The 25,254-nt window shown below is 44.5% G+C and overlaps 1 protein-coding gene across 2 annotated transcripts; it reads left to right on the top strand.

The window, feature by feature from the left end:
• Positions 1–423: 423 nt before the first annotated feature.
• ATCAY (ATCAY kinesin light chain interacting caytaxin) lies at positions 424–24,978 on the top strand. 2 transcript variants are annotated; one of them, XM_066635667.1, is made up of 12 exons: positions 424–542; positions 3,513–3,571; positions 6,053–6,277; positions 7,931–8,116; positions 9,080–9,182; positions 11,088–11,219; positions 13,859–13,945; positions 16,146–16,244; positions 17,707–17,742; positions 18,389–18,424; positions 19,642–19,674; positions 23,270–24,978. In XM_066635667.1, exons 2-12 carry the CDS (start codon positions 3,535–3,537, stop codon positions 23,277–23,279), a joined length of 984 nt encoding a protein of 327 aa, XP_066491764.1. In that variant the 5' UTR covers positions 424–542; positions 3,513–3,534; the 3' UTR covers positions 23,280–24,978. The 2 variants fall into 2 exon arrangements, with proteins under 2 accessions (XP_066491764.1, XP_066491765.1); XM_066635668.1 differs by lacking the exons at positions 19,642–19,674; positions 23,270–24,978 and adding an exon at positions 19,493–19,544.
• Positions 24,979–25,254: the final 276 nt, after the last annotated feature.

The following is a 25,254-nucleotide window of genomic DNA, read 5'->3' as shown; positions in this document are numbered from 1 at the left end:
AAAGGGGGGAGGCGACAGAAATTAATATTCCTCAGAACTGTGTGGATTAGGAAGGTGCTTCCAGTTCTCTCAGCTGCAGATATGTGAGATGTACAGGAGTGCATGATCCAGGTCTGGGCTTCTGAATGGACAGTGAGAATAAGCTAAAGAAATACAGATGAGGAAAATATTCCCCTCCCTGTAAAAGGTTAAGCCTCTTTCTGTCTATGGGTTGTCTCAGCTGCCTGTGAGATTTTAGCCCTGTTATGAAGCCCTAGTAATGCTCACATGCTGGGATGCAGGGAGCATGCTCAGTGAGCCTTCAGCTCATCACTGGCAAGAGAGGAGGCAGGTACCTTATATGGTAGGGCTCAAGCATCATATGATCAGCGCAGTCCAAAATGGTGACACATGACCCTCCAGATCAGCTGTGTTGATTCAGAAAACTCCAAAGGAGAATAATCTCGTAATAATCTCTCACACATATACACCAAACCTGAACTGAGAAGGATCAGGATCAGAACTAAGGAGTTTAAAACAGTCCAGGCCTATTTTTGCAGAAGGTAAGAAAAGAAACCCTTCTTTAGATTTTATATTTTTTTACAGACTGATTTTACCTCCTCTGATATCCCCTTATAATATGGAATGATGGCTCAGAGCCAGAATGTAAGATGCTTTTTGCATCCAGATGGGCTGTCATTGCTGGAAGATCAGCATCAAAGTCAAAGCAGAGAACGAGGCTCCATAAAAACCTATAAGGGATTTTTCTGTAGAAAGGAGGTGAGGAAGGCAGGATGTGTATTTTCATACATTTTGCCTATGCTTCCCTCCTATATTGTAGATGTTTCTTTCAGGCTGGTAGAACTGCTGCTTTTTATAATGTTTTGCCTTTGGTCAAAACATATATACAGAATTTCAAAATGTACAGCAACTGGCTGAGTGGGGGATTATCCCCTAAGCCAAACAATTCTACAGTTTATTTTATATCTGGTGGAACTAATGTGAAGTCGTAGCAAAAGACAGGGAAGATGGTTGCCCTCGGCTTGCTTCTGGACTCTGCTGATTTTTTTTTTCCTTGGTATGTTGAATCCACACTTGTTTGTCTTTATTCCAAACAAGTAATGTATATGGTGGGAAGCCTTGTGTTGTATATCACACAGACTCTTAGGGGTTATCACACTGCAGGTATATCACACTGCATTCTACAAACACTTGGCATCAAGGATCTGACTGGCCAGTGAAAGGGATGTAGAGGGCAGCTGTTTTGCTCTTGTCACAATACTCCATGCACAAACATTGAAGTGCAGAGGTGAGTGTGTGGAATTTAACCTGGTCCCTGATCTGACCCACTCACTCCAGAGACAACAGCCACTGAGAATCAGATCTGTTCCTACCTGCAAAGCTACAGCTATTCATCATTTTACCTTGAGCTCTGTGTTTTGGTTTTACGACAGCAGGATAGAATCTTGGGAGCTTGCTTTTCAGCATGACTATCCCAGAATTCAGTGGAAGTATAAGGATGAAATAGAAACCTTAGGCTATTAATGACAGTTCTACCTACTTCTCAGCGGTTGCTTGGAGGACTGGAAATGTACCATATTTCTTTATTTACCAGTTCTATATGTTGTGTTTATGCCTTTGTATTCAAAGCAGTTTTTACAATTTTAAAAATACTAAAAAAAAAAAAAATCCAAGAAATATGGCAGGGCTGGTCTCAGACTATTGGCAGTCTCTTTAGTTCTGAGTTCTCTCAATCTGGGCACCTCTTTTTCTTCTTTGAATCTTAAGCTGCTCTTGGGAAGATAGGAAGGGCTGTCCTTTCCTTTTAGGCAAGGGATGCCAATCTACCTGGTTGGACCTGGAGTCTCCAGGAATCAGCATCAGTCTCCAGGTGACCACTGAAGGAATCCTGCAGATTTTTGTAGTTTAACGACATTACATCATGTTGAGGGGAAAATTCTCCAGAAATACTTTCCAGCATTGGTAGCCCTATCTCAGAACAGTATTGGTCTCTCTAGGAGATGATGCTAGGAGCTCCCCTTGGCTTGGGTACCTTCTGTCGCCACAGAGCACATGGATCTTAAGCAGCCTGTGGTATGATAGAAGTGGCTGCCTTAACAGTCCTCTCAGGATAGTCTCATAGGAGGTGATAATATAAGCTCCCTCTGGCCCAGGTTGTCTTCCTCTGCAAATGGAACATGTGCTTAAAAAGTATATTTAGACAAATGTGTGAGAATTAGTCAGAAGGGGATCAGGAGATACTTGGGAATTCAACAGTAACCGCCCTTCTTTCCAGCAGCTTAGGACAGCATATTTGGAGATTTTCTCATTTTATACTCACAACTACCCTGTGAAACAGACTTTAGCCAAGACACAGTGACTGGCTCAAAGTCCCCAGTGAGCTTCATGGCTGGGTGGCAATTTGAACCCAGGTCTTCCCAATCTAAATCTGCAATCATATACAAACAATTCCTGCTGGGCTAGGCTGTGCAGTAGGGCAATAGAACAATGTGCAGAAGAACATTATATGGACCTTGGAATGAGTCCTGCTGAGTCCAGCTATAGGTCCATGCAGGGTGCATTTCTGGCTGCTAATGAAGTCAGCAGCCAGCCAGATGTTTTTGGAAAACCCCAAATAGGCAAGAGCACTCCTGTGATTTTTGCTCTGCACCTTCTGACACTCTGAGATATACTGCCCTTGTACTTGGAGGCTCTATTTAGCTACTGTGATAATTGCTAAAAGCTATTTTAAGGTGGAGTGGCACATTCAAGATTTTCTACAAAAGTGGCACGTGGCATGCTACAGGCCACCCCTGTAGAAGACCATGGCATAGATTTTGATTTGGACATTGGTTTTGGAACTTGGCCAACCAATGACCTTCCTGTATTTTCTAAAAACAGCAAATGGGGCTGGTGCAAAAGGTGATGGGATTGGGCCTCCTCTGCCCCCCTTGTAATTAAAAAACTGCTGCAGACCACATCTGCTTCTGTCTTCATTGGCAGGTCTGGCCTTCTATACACCAATTGTGGTATCAGCAATTGGTGGTACTGAGGTTACCAAGAAAAAAAAATGTAAAAAAAGTTATTACACAATTGGTGATCAAGTCAGCCTGTTGTCATTGCTTGATTTCAGGGTGATGTTTGAAGTGCAGGATGTTGGCTCAAAAAGAAGTCTTATCAATGTTTTCTGCTTAAATCGGCTTATTATTTTATTCAGAAACACTGTGAAAAGCCTCTCCTTTGCATGTATGCAGAGGTGATTAGCTTCTTCTCTTCCTGGTCTAACACAAACCACAATTTGTCACTGTGTCTGAACCTGGCAAATCCCTGTTTGTTCTAACCACAGTTCATGAAGGAGCCAGGATATCAAAACAGGATATGATTTAGTGCTGTCATGCTAAGCGTTATACCTGAACCTGCTCATTACCTTTCCACAGAAGAATATGATGCATTAGGCTGTTTTACGTATATCTTTTAAGCTACTGTTTTTCCTTTCTCTTGCACTCCCCCCTCCACCAATGTTCAATCTACAGGCCTCTCCCTGAAGAGACAGGGATGGAGTCCTTGGGCAGCCCAACTGAGAACACACTGCGTAAGTACTGGGCATTGAGGAGTGTATTGTCAACAAAATGTGGTGTTTTGTGCACAGGTACTTCTCACCAGAGGTATCCCTGGGGTAAGTGCCACACAGTGCAGCGCTTACCTGAAGAGGCTTGGCACTCCCAAGGTTCAGGGGTGACATCATGATCATGTCACCCCCCCAACCTTTCGGGCTATTGCATTGTGTTAAATGTGAAAAGCTAGCCTCTGGACAATTTCTGGCCAGTGATCTTTGGTGCACTTCAGGTCCAGTAGTTTTGTGTTCTCACTGGTGAGCGGAGAAAACACAAAACATGGTTGTCAGTGGGATCGCAAGGCAACTGGGCCTGGAGCAGGCTGAAGATCACCAAACAGAGGCTCTGGTGGTATGGTGTCACCCCTCTGGAGGGTGACACCCTGTGTGGCCTGTACAAGCTGCTCTCCCATTGTGATTCTACTGCTTCTCATTTCCCAGAGCAGTACCAAGTTCAAAGGCAGCTGCGACAGGATCAGTTTCCTTGTGAGAAGAGAGTTTGGAAAATTTATGGCACTTGTGTAATCTCTTTTTACAAGTTTGGAATGGGCAGTGCTATCATTTAAAGAGCATCAAGTTCCCTCAAGCAAACAATGTGTCCTTGAAGTCTCATGCACACTTTAAGGCTCCATTTGCCAGTAGGCAAAACTTAATCCACCCTACAATTCCTGTTCTTGTATCTCAGCCACCAAGACTCATTGAAGGAACATCTCCTAGACTTCAAAAACCACTCATGCTTCACCTCCAAACTGCACATTACATGCAGTTTTGTATCTCTTGGCTGGTTTGCCTTTTAAATACACACACACAACTAAAGAGCAGTTTCACAGGTTGCTATCAAAAGCAGGAGTGGGGGAAGGAGCAGCATAATGCTTTCTGTTCCTCCTGTTCGTCCACTCAAAATTGAAGGGAAAACAATAGGAAGGGCTTGAACTTTCTGTCTTAGGGCATCCCAAATTGTCTGTCCAATGCCTCATTTAATTGATTTAAATGTCAAAGATGTTGTATATAAGACCTTGTGAATGGCCTTCAATCATCTGAAGTAAAACTTTTCAAAAGCTCAGTGGGTGTGGATCATGACCGGCAGCCCTTTTTAAAAACAAGATATAACAAATAGATAGAATTTAAGGCTGCTACCAAATTAGAGAAACCCTGGGTTGCAATGCTGTACACACTTACCTTGAAATAAGTTCCACTAAACTCAATGACATACATAGGACTGCACTATTGGTCACTTAGTTGTTCAAGCCCTTGTCAACTAACAAATGGAATCTGCATAAATTTGCAATTTAATGAAACATTTCTACTGATGGGTCAAAGTCATGCAAACATGACTTGTGTTTAGATAATGCACATGAGTTACAGTAGGCACTTTCTTAGAATAGGCATTCTTTCCTAAACTGAGAGGAAAGGGGAATGCCTCTTCTAACAGCCTAATCTTATGTTTCCTGGCACCTGAAGGAATAGTAGTGCCAAAATAGCTACCACTGTGTTCTTTGGGCATGGTGAAGCCAGAGGAGGTCTTCTTGGGAGAAGGGAACATTTGTTCCCCCAAGGAAAACCCCAGGCAATGGAGTTTCTCAAGTCTATGCTGGATATTCTGCCACTGCAGACTTGAAACCTCTAAGTTGGGTTTTGTAGCCTGAGGCCGCACCACCCGCTCGGCAGTCTTACCTTCCTCTGGCAGCCATGTGGTGTCCTCCTCTGGCGCTGGGCCCAGCACCAACTGGTGCTGTCCTGGAGTCCGTGTTCCTTACTCTAATGGTGCCAAAAACATGCTTTATGGCACGTTTATGACATCTAGTGCTGTTAGGATTAGGCCATAAGACAGAACAACTTATGGTGGCTGATGGCTGCTAAGCTGTGACTGCTAAGCTGTATGCAAGAGTCCTGAAATACTTGTATAAAAAATATTATTGCATGTTGCAGCAGGCACCATCTTAGAATCATAGAATTAGAGTTGGAACTGACCATGAAGGTCATGGAAGGGACCTTGGAAAGACGTTGAAGGCTTCTGCTTAGTGCAAGCAACTGCTGCATCATCCCTGATAGGTGGCTGCCCATTTTCCTCTTGTAAACCTCCAGTGAGGGAGAGCCCATTGCAACACAAGGCAAACTGTTCCAGTGCTGCACAGTTCTTACAGTTAGGAAAGTCTTCCTGTTTATGCCTCTGCAAAGGGGGCATTTCCCATGCGCAATTAAGCTCCTGTATTAACATTAAAAATGTATATTTGCTACCCAATCAATAATGGATTCCTTTTAAAATTGATCAAAACTTTAAATTGACTGAACATTGCAGACATGATTTATTTTTAAGTGTAGTTACTAGTAGTTCATTACAGTTCTTCCACTTTGTTACAACTTACCTAACAGCAATTACTTTTCCTCTGCAAGTCACTTGTCAAAGTTTCAGACTGACTGACTCCTTTTTCCCTTTCTTCCTCCCCAATAAAATCACAGCTCCTCCAAACACGTTAAATTTTAGTAACGGGGCTCATCACAAGAGGAAGACGCTCGTTGCCCCAGAAATCAACATTTCACTGGATCAGAGCGAAGGTTCCCTCCTGTCCGATGACTTCCTGGACACACCTGATGACCTGGACATCAACGTGGATGACATTGAAACCCCAGACGAGACTGACTCCCTTGAGTTCCTGGGGAATGGAAATGAACTGGAATGGGAGGGTAAGAGGGTAACCTCTCCCCATTACATATTTTTTGAGGGGAATGTGGGTATGGAACGTTGTCCAGAGCTACCAATGCTAGAACTAGCAAACTCCTGTTCTGTGTGCAGATTGGAAGTGTCCTCCCTCTGGGCTGTCCTGGATGAATGGCTCTACCCACCAAGGAGCCCACTGGTCTCCCCTGACCTGATGAGAGCTATAAAAACCTCTGGGTCTGATTCAGCTTTTGCCTGGGCATCAATCCTGTGTGGAAGATAGAGAAAAGTCTTGCAAGCTGCATGCATGTGGATATATAAGTAGATATTTGGATAATAAGGAAAACCACTGTGGTTTGATCTGATGGCAGGTATGGGCAAGAAATGTAGGTGGCAGAAAATCGAAGAGAGCAGTCAGAAAAAGGAAAAACAGCATGAGTATGCTGTGACATAGGACCTTTGGCTGATCATGGTTTCGGTTTCAATCCTAATTGATTATGTCTGTTCTGGCCATGGCATCACTTCCAGGTTAATGTCATCACTTCTGGTTGGTCCTCATGGATTGACATTCTAAAAACTAGGTCCTGGTGCTAAAAAATTTGAGAACCACTGATCTAGATATTGATATATCGGATGGAGAAATGGAATGGAGGCATTTTGATTGTTGTGAGCATATTGAAACAATTGTTCTGGTCAAAAGTGCCTTGCTTTTAACCTGTGGGGAAGAGGGAGAGGAACAAAATGTAGACCCAGAAGCTTTGCAGAACAAATGGAATTTAGGAAGGGACTGGATGGAAGCAAGGAAGCATCACACGGGCATTCTGGAAAGCTCTTCCAAGCACAAGGGGAAAAAAAGAAAAAGGGTGGAAATTTTTCAGGGAGCAAGAGACCTTCAGACAATTAAGGACGGTAGAGCTAGAAGAATGAAGATGTCAGATGGGAGTATAGTAGGTATGAGGGCAGAGAGGTAGGGATGGGCAGGGACATGAAGGGCCTTGAAGGTAAATGCCAGGCCCTTGCGGTAGATCCAGGAGCAGATGGAGCCAGTGAAGGGATCAAGGAGGGGTGTGATGTGGTTGTCTAGGTTAGCATTCAGTTTCAAACTAGGTTTCAATTCAGTGGCCAACTAGGTGCTTCTGGAAGATCCTCTAGCTGCAGCTAGTATTCAGATATACTGCAATTATGGAGAGAAGTTTTATTTAATGATAATGAGAAGAAGCTATTGGCAGAAAGTAGCTGTTGACAGACTTCTCTTTTCATGAATTTGTCTAATCCCCATTTAAAGTCTATAAGTTAGTAGCCATCACATTTTGTGGCAGTGAGTTCCATAAGTAACCTCTGAATTGTATGATGGATTTTCTTTTGTCTGCCCAGACAAACAATTTATTTGCCAAACAATTTATATGGCTGAACCTGTTCCAGGCCAGTGTCATTTTATTAGAGGGTGGGGAAAAAACAAAATACTTCTTTCTCCACACTTTGCATCATTTTGTGAACACACTGGACAGCAGGTGTGTAATTTCGAGTGCAGTTCTTGGATGCTCTCAGCTCCACTCCCCCCAATGAATAGACTGATGTTACAACTTTGTTGCTGCCTGCGTCACTCTTCACCCCAGACATTTGTCTCCCAGTCTACTTTTCTGAATAGGCTGCCAGTTAGTTTTCTTCTCCTTTCTCAGATGATACTCCTGTGGCCACAGCCAAAAACATGCCTGGAGATAGTGCAGACTTATTTGGAGATGGAGCCGTGGAAGATGGTAGTGCCACCAATGGACGCTTGTGGCGGACAGTCATCATTGGTGAGCAGGAGCACCGCATTGATCTGCAAATGATCAAGCCATACATGAAAGTGGTGACGCACGGAGGTGAGAAGCCTGCAGACACGTGTCTTCCACATCTCAATTTCTTTTCCCATTGCCTTTTTACAGATTTTGCAGAAATAAGTCACAAAAGTGGTCCTTCCAGCATTTCAAATCTCTAAAAGTTCCAGAAGGGTAGCCATGTTAGCCTGCAACAGCAAAAACAAAGAGACCTGTGAAACTGTGAAGATTGGCAAATTTACTGTAGTATAAGCTCAATGGATTACTTAGCTTATGACCACTTCGGACAGAAGCCATTTCAAATGCGCAGTCCAAAATGGCTGCAGCAGTGGTAGCCTGCTTCTGTTCTGGCTCCGCACAGGAGTGCAGGTAAGCTGGCGGCGTTGGGGAGAACAGGGTGGAGTCTGGGGAGGGAGGAGGCGTGTCAGGGGTGAGAAGGAATGTGTCCTGATGCATGCAGCCTGCACCAGTATGCTATCTCCTTTTCTTGCCTCCTGACACACCGCCTGTCTCTTTCTGGACTTGCACCACCCATTGGCAATCAGGAAGCTTACAGGGAGGTGTGGGAAAATATTTTCCCTTACCACTCCCAAGCCTCCTGATCAACCCCCCCCCCCCCCATGACACCACAGCATGCAGTTCAACTTGTTTTGGCATGGCTGCATGCTGTGGCAGGGAAAGGGATAGGAGCAGGCTGTAAAAGACCTCAGGAAAGTAGTACAGAAATGCAGTGCTAATAGGTTGCATGGATGTGAGAGAATAGTACAAAATAATATAAAAAAACCACTGGCAACACTCCAACACAAAGAGCTGGAATCTTTGCATGCATAATGAATTGTCTGTGAGCATAAATAGCATCTGTAGATAATTTTCAGTGCATTTTCTCTGATCTGTGAGGAAATTGATCTCAAGAGCTTCTTCCGCCATAAACTGTTCTCGTACAGCTGGGTCTGAATGGCTAGCTGACAATGCCACCCAATTGACTCTCAATCTATCTGTCTCTTTCAGGATATTATGGGGAGGGCCTCAATGCCATAATTGTCTTTGCCGCCTGCTACCTGCCAGACAGCAACCTGCCTGACTATCATTACATCATGGAGAACCTCTTCCTGTAAGTGACTTTCTCGGAGTTTTCTGCAAAGAAGGGAGAGGAAACTCTTGCTGTAAGCTCCTTTGGGAGTCTTCCTGTACACCAAAACCAGAACACATTTTGCACAGACAGGTTAAGTAAAATATACAGAAGAAATTTTTGAAGAAGGATGCTGTTCTCTGGGTATTTGACAGGGAATACGGTGCTTGTTTACTAGATGGCCAGTTGCTTTTGAATGTGGATGGCTCATCAGAAAGTTCTCTACAGAGAACTACAGTATGTAGTTGCTTTATCCTGAGTCAGGTCTTAAGTTCACCTAGCTGAATGTTGTCTGTCTTAACTGAAAGCTGCTATTATTATTATTATTATTATTATTATTATTATTATTATTATTATTATTATTATTAACAGTATTTATATACCACTTTTCGACTAAAAGTTCACAAAGTGGTTTACAGAGAAAAATCAAATAACTAAATGGCTCCCTGTCCCAAAAGGGCTCACAATCTAAAAAGATGCAAAAAGAACACCAGCAGACAGCCACTAGAAAAGACACTGCTGGGGTGAGGTGGGCCAGTTACTCTCCCCCTACTAAAAAGAGGAGCACCCACTTGAAAGAGTGCCTCTTACCCAATTAGCAGGGGTTCTCTGAGGTTCAGACAGAGAGGGGTCTTTTCCACCCCTACTCAGAGCTGATGGTGCAGGGCCGAGTGGATCTGGATCGCAGGATCAGGTCTGGGAAGAAGGTTTGTATTCAGTGGCCATTACCACCGAACCCATCCCCTTTCTGGATCCGATCTGCCCTTCCACCAGATCCAGAAAGGGGATGGGTTCGGTGGCAATGTCCACTGAATACGAACCTTCTTCTCAGACCTGATCCTGTGGTCCAGATCCACTCAGCCCTGCGCCAGCTATTTTGCAGGTGTAGGTTCAAGTAGAACGCTCCATTCCACAGAGGCTTACAGGCCTGTCTCAAGATCTTGTTCCCCACCTCAGACATACATGAAATGATTCTTCCAGGTTATCATGTCCTAAGTAGTGCTCTGCATGCATTATAGATTATTTGCAGATGTTATTCATAAGATGAAATTTACAGGTTGAGTAAAGATAGACATATAAAGCAGCATATGGTCTGGAAGTATCCTCACTGTGTTTTATTACAAAGATATCTTTTGACCCTCAGGGTGGACTTCTTGAAAAAAATGTTTTGCAAGTTTGCTGCAAAGGTCATCCCTGGAAAAGACAGATTGGCTGCTACCAGTGCCATCACCAAGACACCTCCCTACCCTAAACCCAAAATTTCTTTTGTCCTTTTCTTATTTGCTCCCACTGCTAAAACAACTCACTAGACCTGAGATAAACAAGTCCTCGTAATGCAGCCATGTTGTTGCACAGAGAATCAGATTGCCGGGTGTTTAAGACGCATATTAAAACCGTCTTAACTTTTGTACAGTGGGTCCTCCTTGTCTGCAGGCTTGGCATCCACAGATTTGACCAACAGTGGATGCTGCAGGGCCATGGGGCAGTAACTGGCACTCCCAGAAGCTACTTCTGAGTCACACAAGACCCGTGACCTGCTCCACTGGCCCTGGTGCCCCCCTGAATGCATCACGAAAGCATTTCCCAGACTGTGCATGTGTCGCCAAGGCCCATGGAGCGGGTTGCAGGCCCCAGCAAAACCCAGAAGTAGCTTTCAGGAGTGCCCAATACTGTCCTGTGGTGCTGCAGCCGCCACGATCTGTGGAGCTCCACACATCACGCTGTGATCTACAGGGAAGGAACACTATTTTTTAATGGGACATGACTGTCCACAGATTTGGGCATCCGCAGAGGTTCTGGGAACCAAACCCCCGTGGACTCCAAGGGCCCAGTGTACTTTACTTTCTAGTTTGGTTGATTTTACAACTTCTGACTTTGATCAAACAGGTATGTGATCAGTAGTTTGGAGCTGCTGGTGGCCGAGGACTACATGATTGTGTATCTAAATGGGGCCACACCTCGCAGAAGAATGCCAGGGATTGGCTGGCTGAAAAAATGCTATCAGATGATAGACAGAAGGTAAGAAATGAATTTGTTCCATAACACCTGGACACATTTTGCAGTCTGCCTAAGCAGCAACTTGTGTCTTTTCAAAAAATTATTTCACTAATTTGAAATGCAAACCACACTAGCAGCAGTTTTTATTTTCTTTTTGGTATGGCAGATATTCAGGAACTCTCAAAGAACAGCGAAAAGACAAGTGCTGGTCTGGTCAGGGGCTGGTTTTATGCTGTAGTAGTCTCATAGACTACATAGTATTGTGCTCATAGAAAAAGATTTTGTTTGCCTTATGTCTAAACTTAGGAAGCAACCAAGAATGAGAAGCATTTGCATTCTGTTGGCCAATACACATAACATTTATTAACTCCAAAGTTGTATTGTCAGCCATGGTGGTGCATGAAAAAGAATTCTGTAATATCTGAAAATTGATTGCAGTGTCTTGTCACTGGACCAATGGCTCTGAAACCATTGCTTTTGCCTGTTTTCCTTGGTTTGTAGAAGCAAATATACTTTGGTTTGTATATTTCAATAGGATGACAATCTGTGAGTCTTATGGCCCAGTCCTTAAAAGGCCTTGTGCTACCAGAATGAATGTTGGAATGCATAAGGCTCTTTATAGCTGTCGCACCAGCAGTTCCCAAAATGTGGGTCAGGGGCCCACTAGTGGGTCAAGATCCAATTTTTGGTGGCTTGCAAAACTGACAGGGTAGATTAGGCTATGTGCATCAAGGGTTAAACAACCCGCTACTTGCTAGGAGCACTGCTGCCCAATCACCATGATAGCCCCAGAGGCTTGAACTGCTGGTAAAGTGATTTATTTTTTTTTAAGGTGGGTCCCTATGCGAATAAGTTTGGGAATCACTGTAGTGCAACCTGGTCACAGAGGCAAGTGGCAAGCAGCTGGGTCTGAGCCCCTGCAGCCAGGGGGTGCCTGCTGGTGCCAGTAAGTTAGTGCAGTGGGCAAAGCAGGTAGGAGGGCAGATCAAAGCCAGGAATGAGACAGTATTGGTGGGAACAGTGCTGGCAATATCCTATCCCCCTTCCCACCCTCAGTCTCCCAACCCAGATCTTGCAGCAGCTAAATTGTAGATGCAGGATCAAGTATACTCAGCAGGCCAATGCGGGCTTACCCAGGGCAAAGAAACAAATGTTCCCATACCCTAGGAAAGCCTCTATGGCTGGAAACTCTCCCACAGCATACAGCATGTACCCTGTTGACGTGATTGCATCACCATGCAGAGAATTATGTAGGATTTGCCTGCCTGACAATAAAATAAATTAGATGTTGAAAAGGAAAATGAAGAGAGAAAAAAGTATTTGCCTCTGCTGTTGGGTTACTTCAGGCAAGTTAGTCCCTTAGCTATCTGAAATGGGGCGATAATAAAGCAGCCCTGACCTGCTTTACAGGGCTGTTGTAAGCCTCACTGCTTTGATCGCTTAGGAAAAGTGCTACATCAATGTAATACTTTAGAGCTCAGTGAAGTAATTTCAGTGAAAGGGTTAGATCTTTTTCATTGAAAAAGCTGTGGCATAATTACCATGCCACCGCCAAATTGCCTTGCCCCCCCCCCCCCCGGCACAGACAGGGGCACCAAATTTGAAGCAGCCAATCAGCTGCAGGCCACGTCAGGGTAGAGACATCATGGGCACCTGAGAGGACCTTTACTTAGTCACACTGCTGATCGTTGATTTGCCTGCCCTCCCTTCATTTAATCTAAGATTTAGCTGTTTGCCTGTTCGGGAGCCAGGTAGGAATTTATTGCTGTCCATCTGAATTGACCAAAAGGTTGGCAGTTTTTTCGCCTACCCCAGGCAGGGTGGTTAATGTTGGGTTGGTTAGGGTATACATTTGGTCACTTTAGGCAGGTGGCGTGTGGATTGGTAGGCAGTGTGTGATCCTTGGCATCCATTCTGAGACAGTGAGGTCAAGGGGTGAGCCAGAACTGCTCACATGTTGCTTGCCTGGCTTGGAGAGGCAGGCTGGAAAGCCCCTTAGCTAGCTATGGCAAAGAACCAAGCAGGGTTTATCCTGCGGTGATTCTGTGCTAGCTGGTTGTCTGGACCCCTTGGGTTGGCCATGATAGGTGGATGCCTACCGTAGGATTAAGCTTTGAGTCAGAGGGCACACCCATTATTTGCCCGGGGGAGGAAGACAGAAAAATGTTTCCCCCACATGACCCAGGGGTTTGAGTTAGGGCCTGCTGCAGTTTGTTAATTAATTAATAAAGGTGGCCCAAGTTTAAATCCAAAGTCTCTGTCTCATGTCTTCTTTTATGGGGGTGCAATACGTGGAGTCCACATATTCCGCTTTTAGGCTAGACCCCAAGAGGCATCTATTAAATAGAAGCACACAAAGATGATGCACACAGAGATTCAGTTGGTGTCAGAGTTAGAGCAGGGTTTGGAGCCAGCACAGAATAACTTATATAACTAAGGGCTCGATCCTAACCCACTTTGCAGCACCAACACAAGGGCAATGAAGCTCCCAGGTAAGGGAACAAACATTTCTTTACTTTGAGGGGCCTCCGTGAATGCCACCCAACTGCAGGTTGCAGCACATGTCCCATTGGTACAGCTATGCCAGTGCTGGAAAGTTGGTTAGGATTTGGGCCTAAGGGGATTTGCTTTGACCTTGTATTGCTTTGCCCTTTACACAGATTACGGAAAAACCTGAAAGCGCTGATAATCGTTCACCCTTCATGGTTCATTCGGACAGTGCTAGCTATATCAAGGCCATTCATCAGGTAAGAAAAGAACAGTGGGAGGAAAGGACGGATGGGCCAGTTTCTTACCAAACGTACAGTATACCTGAGCATATGAAGCTACCATTGGACCATCTTAGAAACCATATCCACGATTTCACTTATCTGCAAATCTGAGCCCCCATCCATTGCCTTCTTTGTTCTTGTTTACAGTCGCATGAAGCAATCCGTTTTCTGCTTGTACGTGAGGCTATAAGCAGAATGCTTATAGACAGACAAGCAGGCAGGAAGCCTGCATGCTACAGGGACAACCTAGAGAACATTTATAGGAAAGAGGAAGTAAACAAGAACAATGAAGATAATGGGTACAAGGAGAGGTATGGGGACCACAGAGATAGAGTCCTCACCTTATCCTTGGTTTTCTGTATCCATGGAGAGGAGGAATGCATCGCCCACAGATACTGGGTGGGGGGTGCTTGTATTGCCCAGTGTGCCCAGCAGTGCTTTTCCAGCGTTTCAGGTGCAGTCTTTTCCCAGTCGTACCTGGATATGGCAGAGATTGAGCCTGGGACCTTCTGCATGCAAAGTCTGCATTCTGCTGCTAAGCTATGACTTCTTAATAGGTTGCTGGGTAGGAATTTTTTGTCATCCGAATTTGCCGCGGATGGCAATTTTTTTGCCTACCCCAGACTGGCGAGGGAGGGAAGATATATTCAGTAGGTTTCGTGCATTAAAAATTGGTCACTGTGTTTAATAAAGTAGCACAAGATAAACCCAATTGCAATCTGGTGTCTTTGCTGGGGGTGTGAGCTTAAATAGAATGTAGATGCAAGGAGGTGGCAGTAAGATGCATGTATCTTGTGGTCTTGCGTGGCATCTGGTGGGCCGCTGTGAGATATAGGAAGCTGGACTAGAAGGGCCCTGGGCCTGATCCAGCATGACTCTTTTTAAGTTCTTATGGTCACCTGAATCCTCAGAAGGTGACCGGAGCTGTGCTCCAGGCACCTCCGAAAGGCTCTCTGAAGCTTCAGAATGGCCTAAAAGGCTGAAAAAGCATGACTTCTGGTTTCCAGAGGGGTTTCCCCAAGCCTCCCAATGCCTTATAAGGCGTTAAAAATGTCACTTCCAGTTTCCCTCCAGTCATCTCTAGAAAACCTCCAGAGGTGACTGGAGCACAGTTCTGGAGCAAAGCCTTTGGAGGTTTTAAAGGGGCCAAAACTACAACTTTCAGTTTTCAGTATTTGCGGGGGCGTCTGAGAACGGATGCCTCTTGGATACCAAGGCCTCACCTGTATTATCAACTCCTTGATAATATTTATCAGGTAGATTAAACCAGGTAACAGCACTGGTCCTTCAGAACGAAAATCACATGGGAGGTAGATGAGATGTCAAATGCCAGACAGGCACCTTACTCTATATACACAACTGTACTGGCTCACAATTGGTACTTGGGTGCTTATCAATACATATGGCCAGAAAGCAACTTCCTCATTCAGTGTTTGTCAAGTGACACAATGCATGGTCCTATAAAGCCTCAGGATTGAGCTCTTCAATAGGCATACACAAGTACTCTCTGGCCTTGTCCAAAAAGGCTTGGGGATTTCTCCACATTTGAGGTGAACATGTGCAAATTCCCAAGATTTTGTGAGCTGTGGTGAATAGGAATGATGGTACACCAATGTGCAGCAGCACAGTGGTTAAAAACACTGCCTTAGAGCAGCCATTTTCAATCACTGTGCCGTGGCACACTGGTGTGCAGCGAATGGTTCCCAGGTGTGCTGCAGGAATTTGGGAAAGGGTCATTTATCCATAGGACCATTAGGCGATATGAGCCCCCACTGATAGCACAGTGTGCCTTGTCAATTGTCAAAAAGCTGATGGTGTGCCTTGACCATTTTAGTGCCTTGCCAGTGTGCCGCAAGATGAAAAAGGTTGAATTTAGAGGGAGGTGCCCTCCCTCTAAACAATTATAATTAGCAATTATCACAATCATTACCACCATTACTAACAGCATATTCAAGCTTTCTTCCCTGGGAATCATAGCATAAAAATTATCCAGTTCTCTCACCCAACAAAATGAATGTAGATTAATTTTCATGTCAGATGAAGGTTGTGTTACTATTAATGCAACACATGTATCTAAACCAAAGTTAGCAACAGTACTGGGTGCATGTTTATATATGTTAATTTATAAAAAACGTATTTGTGTATAATATGCATATTTGTCTGTTCTCTCTCTTAGTGTGAAATTTATCAATAAAATCCAGTATGTTCACACCTTGGAAGAACTAGAGCATATTATACCCATGGAGCATGTTCAGATTCCAGACTGTGTCCTACAGTAAGTATTGCACTTTGGGCTACTTCCCATAATTCCTGAACTTCCTTCAGACTGTAGCTTCTTAATCTCCCCAGTCTCCTTCCCAACTTGCTTTTCATCTACTTTCTACTGTTCTCCATTAAGTCTTTGTTGAAGGAGAAAAGAGATGGGGGAAGCAAATACAAATAGGAAGGGGGGGAAACCCTTCAAAAATAGGTTAGGTGTGAAAGGCGGTTGACAATGTCTGGGGTTGCTGCTGCTGAGATGAGAAGAGGAATGTTGCTGAGGAATGTGCCAGGTATACTCCCCCAAGAAATTTTTGTGAAGTGAAATGGTGTATACCAGGACCACTATGAGAGAGGAAGGATGGGTGCAGGAGGAAGCGAAGACTGGAGTTAGGAAAGGGGCCATAACTGAGTAGTAGAGAATAGGTTTTGTGTGCATGAAGTGCTGCCTTCTGTGACTGACCTCTCTAGTTAAAAGACAGCAGGGGTGGAAAAGACATCATGGACTCTGCGTGAGATAATGGGGAAGCTGCTGCTACTTTGCAATAGATAGTAGTGGGCTAAATGGGCCCTCTGGCTGAGGGCAGCTTCTCATGTTCAGAATTTTTATTAAAAAAAAGGGAACAGGGCAAAGCTCAGTAATGATTCCCATCATGTTGCCCTCCCCCCATCTTCTCTTGCTTAACCTCCGCTCTGAAGAAGCATTCCAAAGAATCTGAAAGGTTGCGATCTACCTTTTTGATATTTTAGTTGGTCCTAATAATGGTATCACCCTACTTTGGCTTGTTTTCCTGAATGCTGGGGTCTAAATACATTAGAGATGAAACTTAGATGAATGAATAAAAGAATGGGCTCAAATGTCAGGACTTATCCAAGCACAAACACAGCCCAAGAAATAAAGCACACGGACCCCCATTCCCCCACCCCACAAACACAACTTTGGTTGTGTTTGGTCAACTGGACCAGAGGCTCTCAGGGAATCAGAGGCTGGCTGCGGGCTGGATAGAGGCTGGCTGCGGGCCGCATCTGGGCCCCCGGGCTGGGGTTTGGAGACCCCTGCCCTAATGGAACAACATCTTAAAAGGCCAACTTTCCTTATTGTACATAGCACACAGGGAGTGTGTGATCCCAAATGAAAGCACGGTGGGAACAAAGCATTAAGACCCCCCCACTCTCCCACTGCAGTATTGCCATATTTCATCCCTCCCCCCTAGCACACTATTTAAATAAGCAAACTGGAAAAACAGAGACCAAAACACACAATACATGTAACCTAGGAAGGCAGGAGGCATTGCCCCCAATGGTTTGTTCACTCTGCTGTTCTCAATTGCTCTACAGAAAGGGGAATCTTAACAAAAACCACCTAAAATGAAGGGCAGAGGGGAGCTGTCTTGGTCCTTTCCCTTCCAGGAGGAAAATGCTTTCCTGAGCAAACTGTTTTTAATTTACCAGTAAAGTCCTGTTTTCTTTTGTTTCAGGTTTGAAGAGGAGAGAAATAGAGCCAGAAAAGAAAGGTAGAAGCAGTGGCATAGCTGAAGCAGGTTCAATGGTGCTACATGATACTGGGCGGCACACTGTGTCTGGCACACAGTCGCGGCACACTGGGGGGTGGCATTCCCAGCATGCTCACTGGAAGCGAAGCCAGCCTGCCTCTCTCCCAGCAACCGTGCTGAGAGATAGAACCTGCCCACCACCTCCACAGAAGTCATTCTCCGTGCACTCTCAGGGAGGGAAGCTGACTGGCCTCTCTCCCGGTGCACTGAGAATCACTGCAGAGGTGGCAGGCAGTAGGACCTGTTCTCTGCCTACACAGTAGTCATTCTTGGTGTGCTTGCTGGAAGCAAAGCTGGCTGGCCTCTCTCACAGCAACCGCGCAGAGAATCACTGTGGAGGCAAAGGGCAAGAGGAGGACCTGCCCACTGCCTCTGCAGCAGTCCAGAAGTAATTGCAGTGTTGTCATCATGTCTGGGTTGGAGAGGGCGGCAGAGCAACTGGTATGCCCCAGGATGGCACTTTGACCAGCTACGCAGCTGGGTAGAAGTAACTTTATTGGGTGTGGGAAGGATGCTGGGGCAATTAATTCCTCTTTCAGTTCTTCTTTCACTGTCTTGCCCTTCTATGAGTATTTCATAATGCAACTTTATTTTATCATCCTGATAGGGCAGAAGAGAAACAGGACATGACTGAGAGAGAGAGGTAATTATTCTGTTGGGGCTGGCAGCCTAGAGGCACCACCTGAGTCAGAGTCAGACACACAAAAGGTTGGTTGTCAGTGAATAAGCAAGGATGGGGGTCAAGGTAGGGAGTAAGAGGTGAAGAAAGTATTGGGTGTGCTGGCAAGAAACGGGCTCTGAAACCCTTGCTCTGAAACCCTTGCTCTGAAAAAGGTGCTCCAAGTGTCTTTTGTCTACAGGGCTGTTGGGGTCTGTAGTTCCAGTGCAGCCCAAACAGAAAACATTCCACCAGGGGCTGGCAGCTCCAAGGTGCTGCCAGGTAGGTTTTGAGGTATGGGAGGTTACAGAAGGGCTTGGAGCACCTGACCTTCACTGCATCTGCCGCCACCACCAGGAGGAAACAAGCAAAGATCAAAACCGGCAAAATCATATACTTGCGCTTAGATGCAGAGAAAAAATAAATCCAAAGCCAAGTCTAGCTAGACTATCCCTACATATGCAAAATCCATATTCTGAAAATATATTCTCCTTCTTGACCAAAGGGCTGAGTCAGCATGAACAGTTAACTCTGCAGTTGCTAGAACAAAATAATATGCACTCTCTCAAACTAACTTTCCTTTTATGGGGTGATGGAGCAGCCATTTTCAACCACTGTGCCATGACACACCGGTGTGCCTCGAATGGTCCCCAGGTGTGCCATGGGAATTTGGGAGAGGGTCATTTATTAGTAGGGTCATTGGGGGATGTAAGCCTCCCACTGATGTCACAGTGTGCCTTGTCAATTGCCCAAAAATTGATGGTGCGCATTGACCATTTTAGTGCCTTGCCAGTGTGCCACGAGATGGTAAAATCACTGTGTTGGAGGATTAGATTTCTACTTTTCTCATGGCTAGTCCACAGGCAGGAAAAACCTAAATCATTGTCTTGATCTTCCCCTAGAATACACATGTAAAGTGGCTTGCACACTCAGAAAGTGCTACACAAATGTCAAATATTATTCTCTAATCTACGTACCTTCAAAAACAAATTGCTCTGTATGGTCACATAAAGACATGGTAAACACTTCTTTTTTCCCTTCAAATCACTGCAGCTGAGCCCACCAAGAGGTCGCTAGAACAAAAACCCTGTGACAGCAAATCCACCTATGAGATTCTCTCTCTGCAGATGAGGAATTTATGGATATAACAAGAAAACACACTTTATGAAGTTAATTACTGTCTTCTCTGTCTTTCAAAACAGGCCTGCACTGCCCACAGAGGATCAGGAAACAAGGTTTGATGTTTTCACATTTAAAATGTAATGTTTGTTACCAGTGGATTGCATTTTCAAACATGGGCTAATGCTATCTCTGAGGAGGAGAAAGAGTCAAAAGTGATCACAGGGCTAAAGCATCTTTCCTAAAATGGGAGAGGCTGCATTCAGTGCACCTGCTTCTCATGCAGAAAGTCCCAGGTTCAATCCCTGGCATCAGGGCTGGCCCAAGACCTTCTGGCACTTGAGATGGCACACAAAATGCTGCCCACCCTTGCTTGTCTGCTGTCTTGCTTGCTTGTCTGAACAGTCTGCTGTTCCCCCCCATTGCTGGAAAAGGAAGAGGGGCGTGGAATGGAACAGGAAGTGGGAAGGGAGAGGTGATGTCTTACTTTTCTAAACAAAGAGGAAGAGCAATGGAGGTGGGTGAGCGGATAGAGGCACCCCCTGCCTAATCTGTTGCCTAAGATGACACCTCAGTGGATGATGAGCTGGCGCTGCCTGGCAGCTCCCACTAGGGAACAGATAAATTTCTATCTGAGAGCTGAGGAAGCTGCTATTAGGTAATGTACTGAGCTGGATCAACCAAAGGTCTGACTCAGGATAATGCAGCTTTGCATGAAGTTTGTGGGTTATTCTTTTGCAATGTAAACAACTCTGAAAACTTTTATTGTGGAAAAGTGATGTGCAGTGCAATCCTGAGCTGTACATGGGCCAGCATAAGTCCCTTGTTTCGGCCCAGGAGGGTCACACAAGCCTTCACACTGACAAAGGTAGCAAGTCTTGCGTCAGCCCAGCTGGGCCGACAGAAGGCTCTGGGGCGGGGAGGAGGTGGAGAGGAGTCAGGAGGGAGGTGTTCCGGGATGGGGGGAGGGTGGGCAGCCCTGGGGGCGAGCAGGTGGGGAGTGGAAGGCGGGGCTGGGATCCAGCAGTTATGCTGGATCCCAATCCCCGTTCCCAGAGAGTTACCCCTTGCCTCTGGCTGAGCCGATTCTGGCCCCTATCCTTTGCTGGATACAGGGCAAGCCTCTTGGCTTGCCTGTTCCAGTGCAGGATAGGATTATGCCTTTATATATATTCATAGTAGTGTTTTTAGTCTAAGAGTTATTATGCATGGTGTGGAAAAAATGCTTTACTCCCTGTCTCAACACTAGAACTTGGAATTACTCTGTGAAATTGATAAGCAATAGATTCAAGGCAAATGAAAACATTTTCTTCACACAATGCAAAATGAACTTGCTATCCAGAAGTGATGCTCACTTGCTTAGATGACTTTAAGAGATGATTGGACAAATTCATGGAAGAAGAGAGGTCTTTCCTTGACTAATGGCTGCAATGTCTCCATGACTCCACTTCCAGTGACTCCATGTTTAAAGACAGTGTACCTTTGAACACCAGTTCTGGGGGGCCACAATGAGGGAGGGGTCCTGCCTTCAAATGTGGTGTTTATAGGCTTCCCCGCAGCAGCATCTGGTTGGCCAGTGTTGAAACAGGATGCTGAACTAAATAGAGCTTCATTCTGATCTAGCAAGGTTCTTCAGGTATGCCATCAGACTCCATTGTCTTCAGCTGATGAAACATCTTGGGGTCTAGTGTTACTGCAATATTGGCACACGTAAAGCAATGCCTATCTGAAGAACCAAATTGTCCCTTTTCAGTGTGTTGTTACACAATTGCATGGAAGACAACAATCTACAAATTGAACATTTGTTTTTTTTTAACTGCTACTGATTTAAAAAGATATATAATTTCCATTTTTATTAAATTCACTACCATAAAATGTGATGATGCCAACTAGTTTAGGCAGCTGTAAATAGAGGATTAAACAAATGGATGGAGGACAGACCTGTCATCAAAGCTTTTAGTCGTAATAGCTAAGTAGTACACCTGTATTCAGAGATGGTCCAAGTCTGATTGTCTGAGGGGGGCAAATAGGAGAAGACTGTTTTCATCAAGACCTATGAACTAGTGTAGCCTGAGCTATGAAGCAGAAAGCCCCTGGATCGGGAACTCACTAGGTGACCATAAGCAAACCACAATGTCAGCCACAGATCCCATTTTAAGCACAGAGATAATACTTTAACTTCAGAGCTCTTGTAAGGATACTTATGACCCAATCCTAAGTGGACCTAGCGCTGGCTCTGTGTGTCAGAAACATGTCATAAGGCATGTATGCAGGACAGAGAAAGGAGGGGCCACTAGTGCTGTGCTGGTCTTCAGTGCCACATGGTTGGCGCTCCCCCAGCACGGCTGGCAGTATTTTCTGGATGGGGCGAGATGGGCAGTGGGCAGAACAGGGCAGAGGAAGGGGAGGGGAGGTCCCAGGAGGGGAAGGTGGAGATGGCAGCAGGCTCTGCTGCCATATCCTAACCCCTCTCCCAGCCCAGGCAGCCCAACACAGGCCTCCTAGTGTCTGCACCTGCTCAAAAGCAGGCACAGATCGGACAAGATCCATTGGTGCCACGGCTGCATTACTTGGAGTAAGGGAGTAAGTGCTCCCTTACCCCGAGGAGACTTCTGGTACTCATGGGATCCAGCAGCTGCCATTTCAGCACCAGTTGCAGTAGGATTGGGCTGCCCAAGTACTTACTCCAAAGCACTAAATAGAAGCTAGCTATTACAAGAACTGCTTGTGAACTTTTAGAGGCATCTAGTTCAGTGGTTCTCACGCATTTAGCACTGGGATCCACTTTTTAGAATGAGAATCTGTTGGGAACCACTGGAAGTGAAGCCATGACTAGAAGTGACGTCATGACTAGAAGTGACATCAAGCTGGAAAATTTAACAATCCTAGGCTGCAATCCTACCCATATTTACCCAGGAGTAAGTCCATTGACGATCATTGTTAAAAGAATATACATAGTAGCTTGTTAAAAGTACAGGTCTGCAACATTTTCCCAGATGCAGTCACATCCCATGGTAGCATCAAGTCTAATATATTAAAAATATATTGAAATGAATGGGGACCCACCTGAAATCAGCTTACAACCCACCTAGTGGGTCCCGACCCACAGTCTGAGAAACACTGATCTAGTTGACTGCTATTGGCAACAGAATGGTGAACTAAGCAGACCACTGGTCTGGTCTAGCAAGGATGCTTTGACTCTTCTTCAGTATGACTCTCCATGATGGAAGACAGGATCCCAGGAACTGTGCACACGCACACAAAACACATATTTTTATATCCTGGATGTTAAAATAACGTGCATTTACCACAACCCTTTCAACAGATTCTTTAGGAAAATAAGGGTTGGTATGAGGAGGAGGAGGACAACTCTTTCCTTCTTGCCTTCTTCTCTGCCTGATACCTTTAAGGAAGGAGTGTGAAATGCTGTGTGTACTTCTGCTAGTCTCAGTCTTGGATTAGTGCCCCAGTTCATAGAGCCTTGTAATACACTACGTGGCATACATGCAGCTGTGTGCAAGAATTCTACACATTCAAAAGCCAAAGGGATGGTTGTTGGTGGATTGGGTGACTTGGAGGTGAATTTGAAAGGTCAGAATCTCAAGAGCGTGACAAACACTTCTCTAGTGGTTTTTGTTTGATAGATATTCGTATTTGAAATGTAACCTGAAGTCTTCAACTTGTCACCCTGTCTTTTTCCTCCACTCCTAGCATGTCATGAATAGAGGCAAAGAAATATATGGATCTGGAGAATGACCCAGTCTGATTTATTGTCCACTGTAAAATGACCTTCCTGGTGTAAGATCTCATGACCATTTCATCCTCAATTCCACAAGACCAAGGAGCATGCCTCCCCATCTCTGCGAAACACAAAGTCACCTAAGATGATTGGAGGATATTCTGTTACACAACAGATTCATTTAATGGAAGTGCTTTCCAGCAACAACTCCAAACTATTAAATGGCACGTCTGCTATGGAAAAATATTTCGCTCTACAAAGATACAATATTTAAGAATACCATCAGGAAATTTTGGTGTCCAATCCAAAATGGAATTTTTTCCAATGCAAGATTCTTCCTTTATTGGCTGCAGGCCAGCATAATGATACTGGATTGGCAAGTGCACATCCATTCTTATTAGATGCATAGTAAACCAGACTGTTGCCCAGCTATCGGCTGAATCAGGACACTTACAAACTATGCCTCCTCCAATAGACATGGGATGTCCATCAACTTTTTGCCTCCTCCCCTGAATGGAACCTGGCAATTTTTTTATTTGTTGCGCTTGTGCGGAAGCCTTATGGGACAAATGATGTGAAGATAATTTTATTTGCTATGTCTTTCTTCCAAAGGGCATCTCCAGTATGGCTTTGACTCAAAAAGAAAGGATTTGGCATGCCCATTTTCAGAAATGTTCTAACAAACCCTTTCACACAAAGGTCAGTACTTGAGGAAATTCCCACAGCCTGTATGGTTCTCACTACAACGGACAATCGTTCCCTATTTAGACGTACCTCCAAAATTGAGACCAGCTGTTAATACATAGGCAAAGTCCATATCCTTAGCAAGCTAAAAAGAAGGGAAATTGTAGAGAAAATGATGCAAATACAAAGTTGTAGAGTTGGGAAGAGTATATATTCCAACAATATGATGAGAAGCATATGCACCTGAGAACACTTTCCCCATCCCCCCATTTTATCATGTTTGTATCCCACTTTTCTTCCAAAGAGTAGTATATATGAATATATGCTATAAAGGGTAGCATATATGGAAGCTTTCCCGAATTGTTCCCAAAACAGCTCTTTGAGGTAGGTTAGGTTGAAAGAGAGGTATTGGCAAAGGGTCACCAAAGGAGCTGTATGACAAAGTAGATATTTGAATCCAGAATTCTTTGGTCCAAGTCTGACAAATTGACCACTGAACCCCATTAATTTTACAGGCATGAAAATAATTCATTGACACACGTAGACATTTTCAAGCAAGGTTCAGGAAATGGAAAAAAGCTGCACACCTTTGCCTTAGCATAATTTGTGCAATTAAATGCCAAGTCAGTTTTTTTTTCAACTAGATCAAGGAGTTCAATACTTAGTGCGTACCATTTGATTGTTGCACTTACGTGTGTATAAAGTTCCACAAGAGGGCAGTACTGACAAAATTATGCTGGCAGATTTTCTTTTTTTTTCCTACTGGGAAGACTGCAGTTCCTTTCTTTTATCCAGAGGACAGCTTATCAGAAGAGGGTTTCCTTTTCTTTCAAGTGTTGCAGAAAGCATGGAATACACAGCTGGCTCACTGATTTAACTTCTTATTTAAATACCCGTGCAGAAGTAGATAAAGGATGTGCAACATAAATGAGGATGTGTAGCTACATAAATAAGCTATGGTCTTATTGACTGAACTGTGCATAGGTAGAGAAAAGAAAAGGAGGTTATGTTGCCATAATAACAGAAACAAAGATGTTTTAAGAAGCAGCTGCTTTACATAATAGAAAGTTATTAACATTCATGAATCTCCAGGGCTTCTGCTCAAGTCATAGCCATTTGCTGGCAATGAAAGCAGAATACATATCCTCTGGAGTAACCCTGTGCAGATGTACGAACTACAAATCATATCATTGAACTTCTGGGAAATGAATTGTTCATAATCAAAATATTTTAAAAATGTTTATATCATGCACTTAGAACAAGATAGCTTGTT

This window comes from Tiliqua scincoides, chromosome 8 (genome assembly GCF_035046505.1).
Source record: "Tiliqua scincoides isolate rTilSci1 chromosome 8, rTilSci1.hap2, whole genome shotgun sequence".
Lineage (NCBI taxonomy): Eukaryota > Metazoa > Chordata > Lepidosauria > Squamata > Scincidae > Tiliqua > Tiliqua scincoides.
This window is presented reverse-complemented; position numbering and strand designations above follow the sequence as displayed.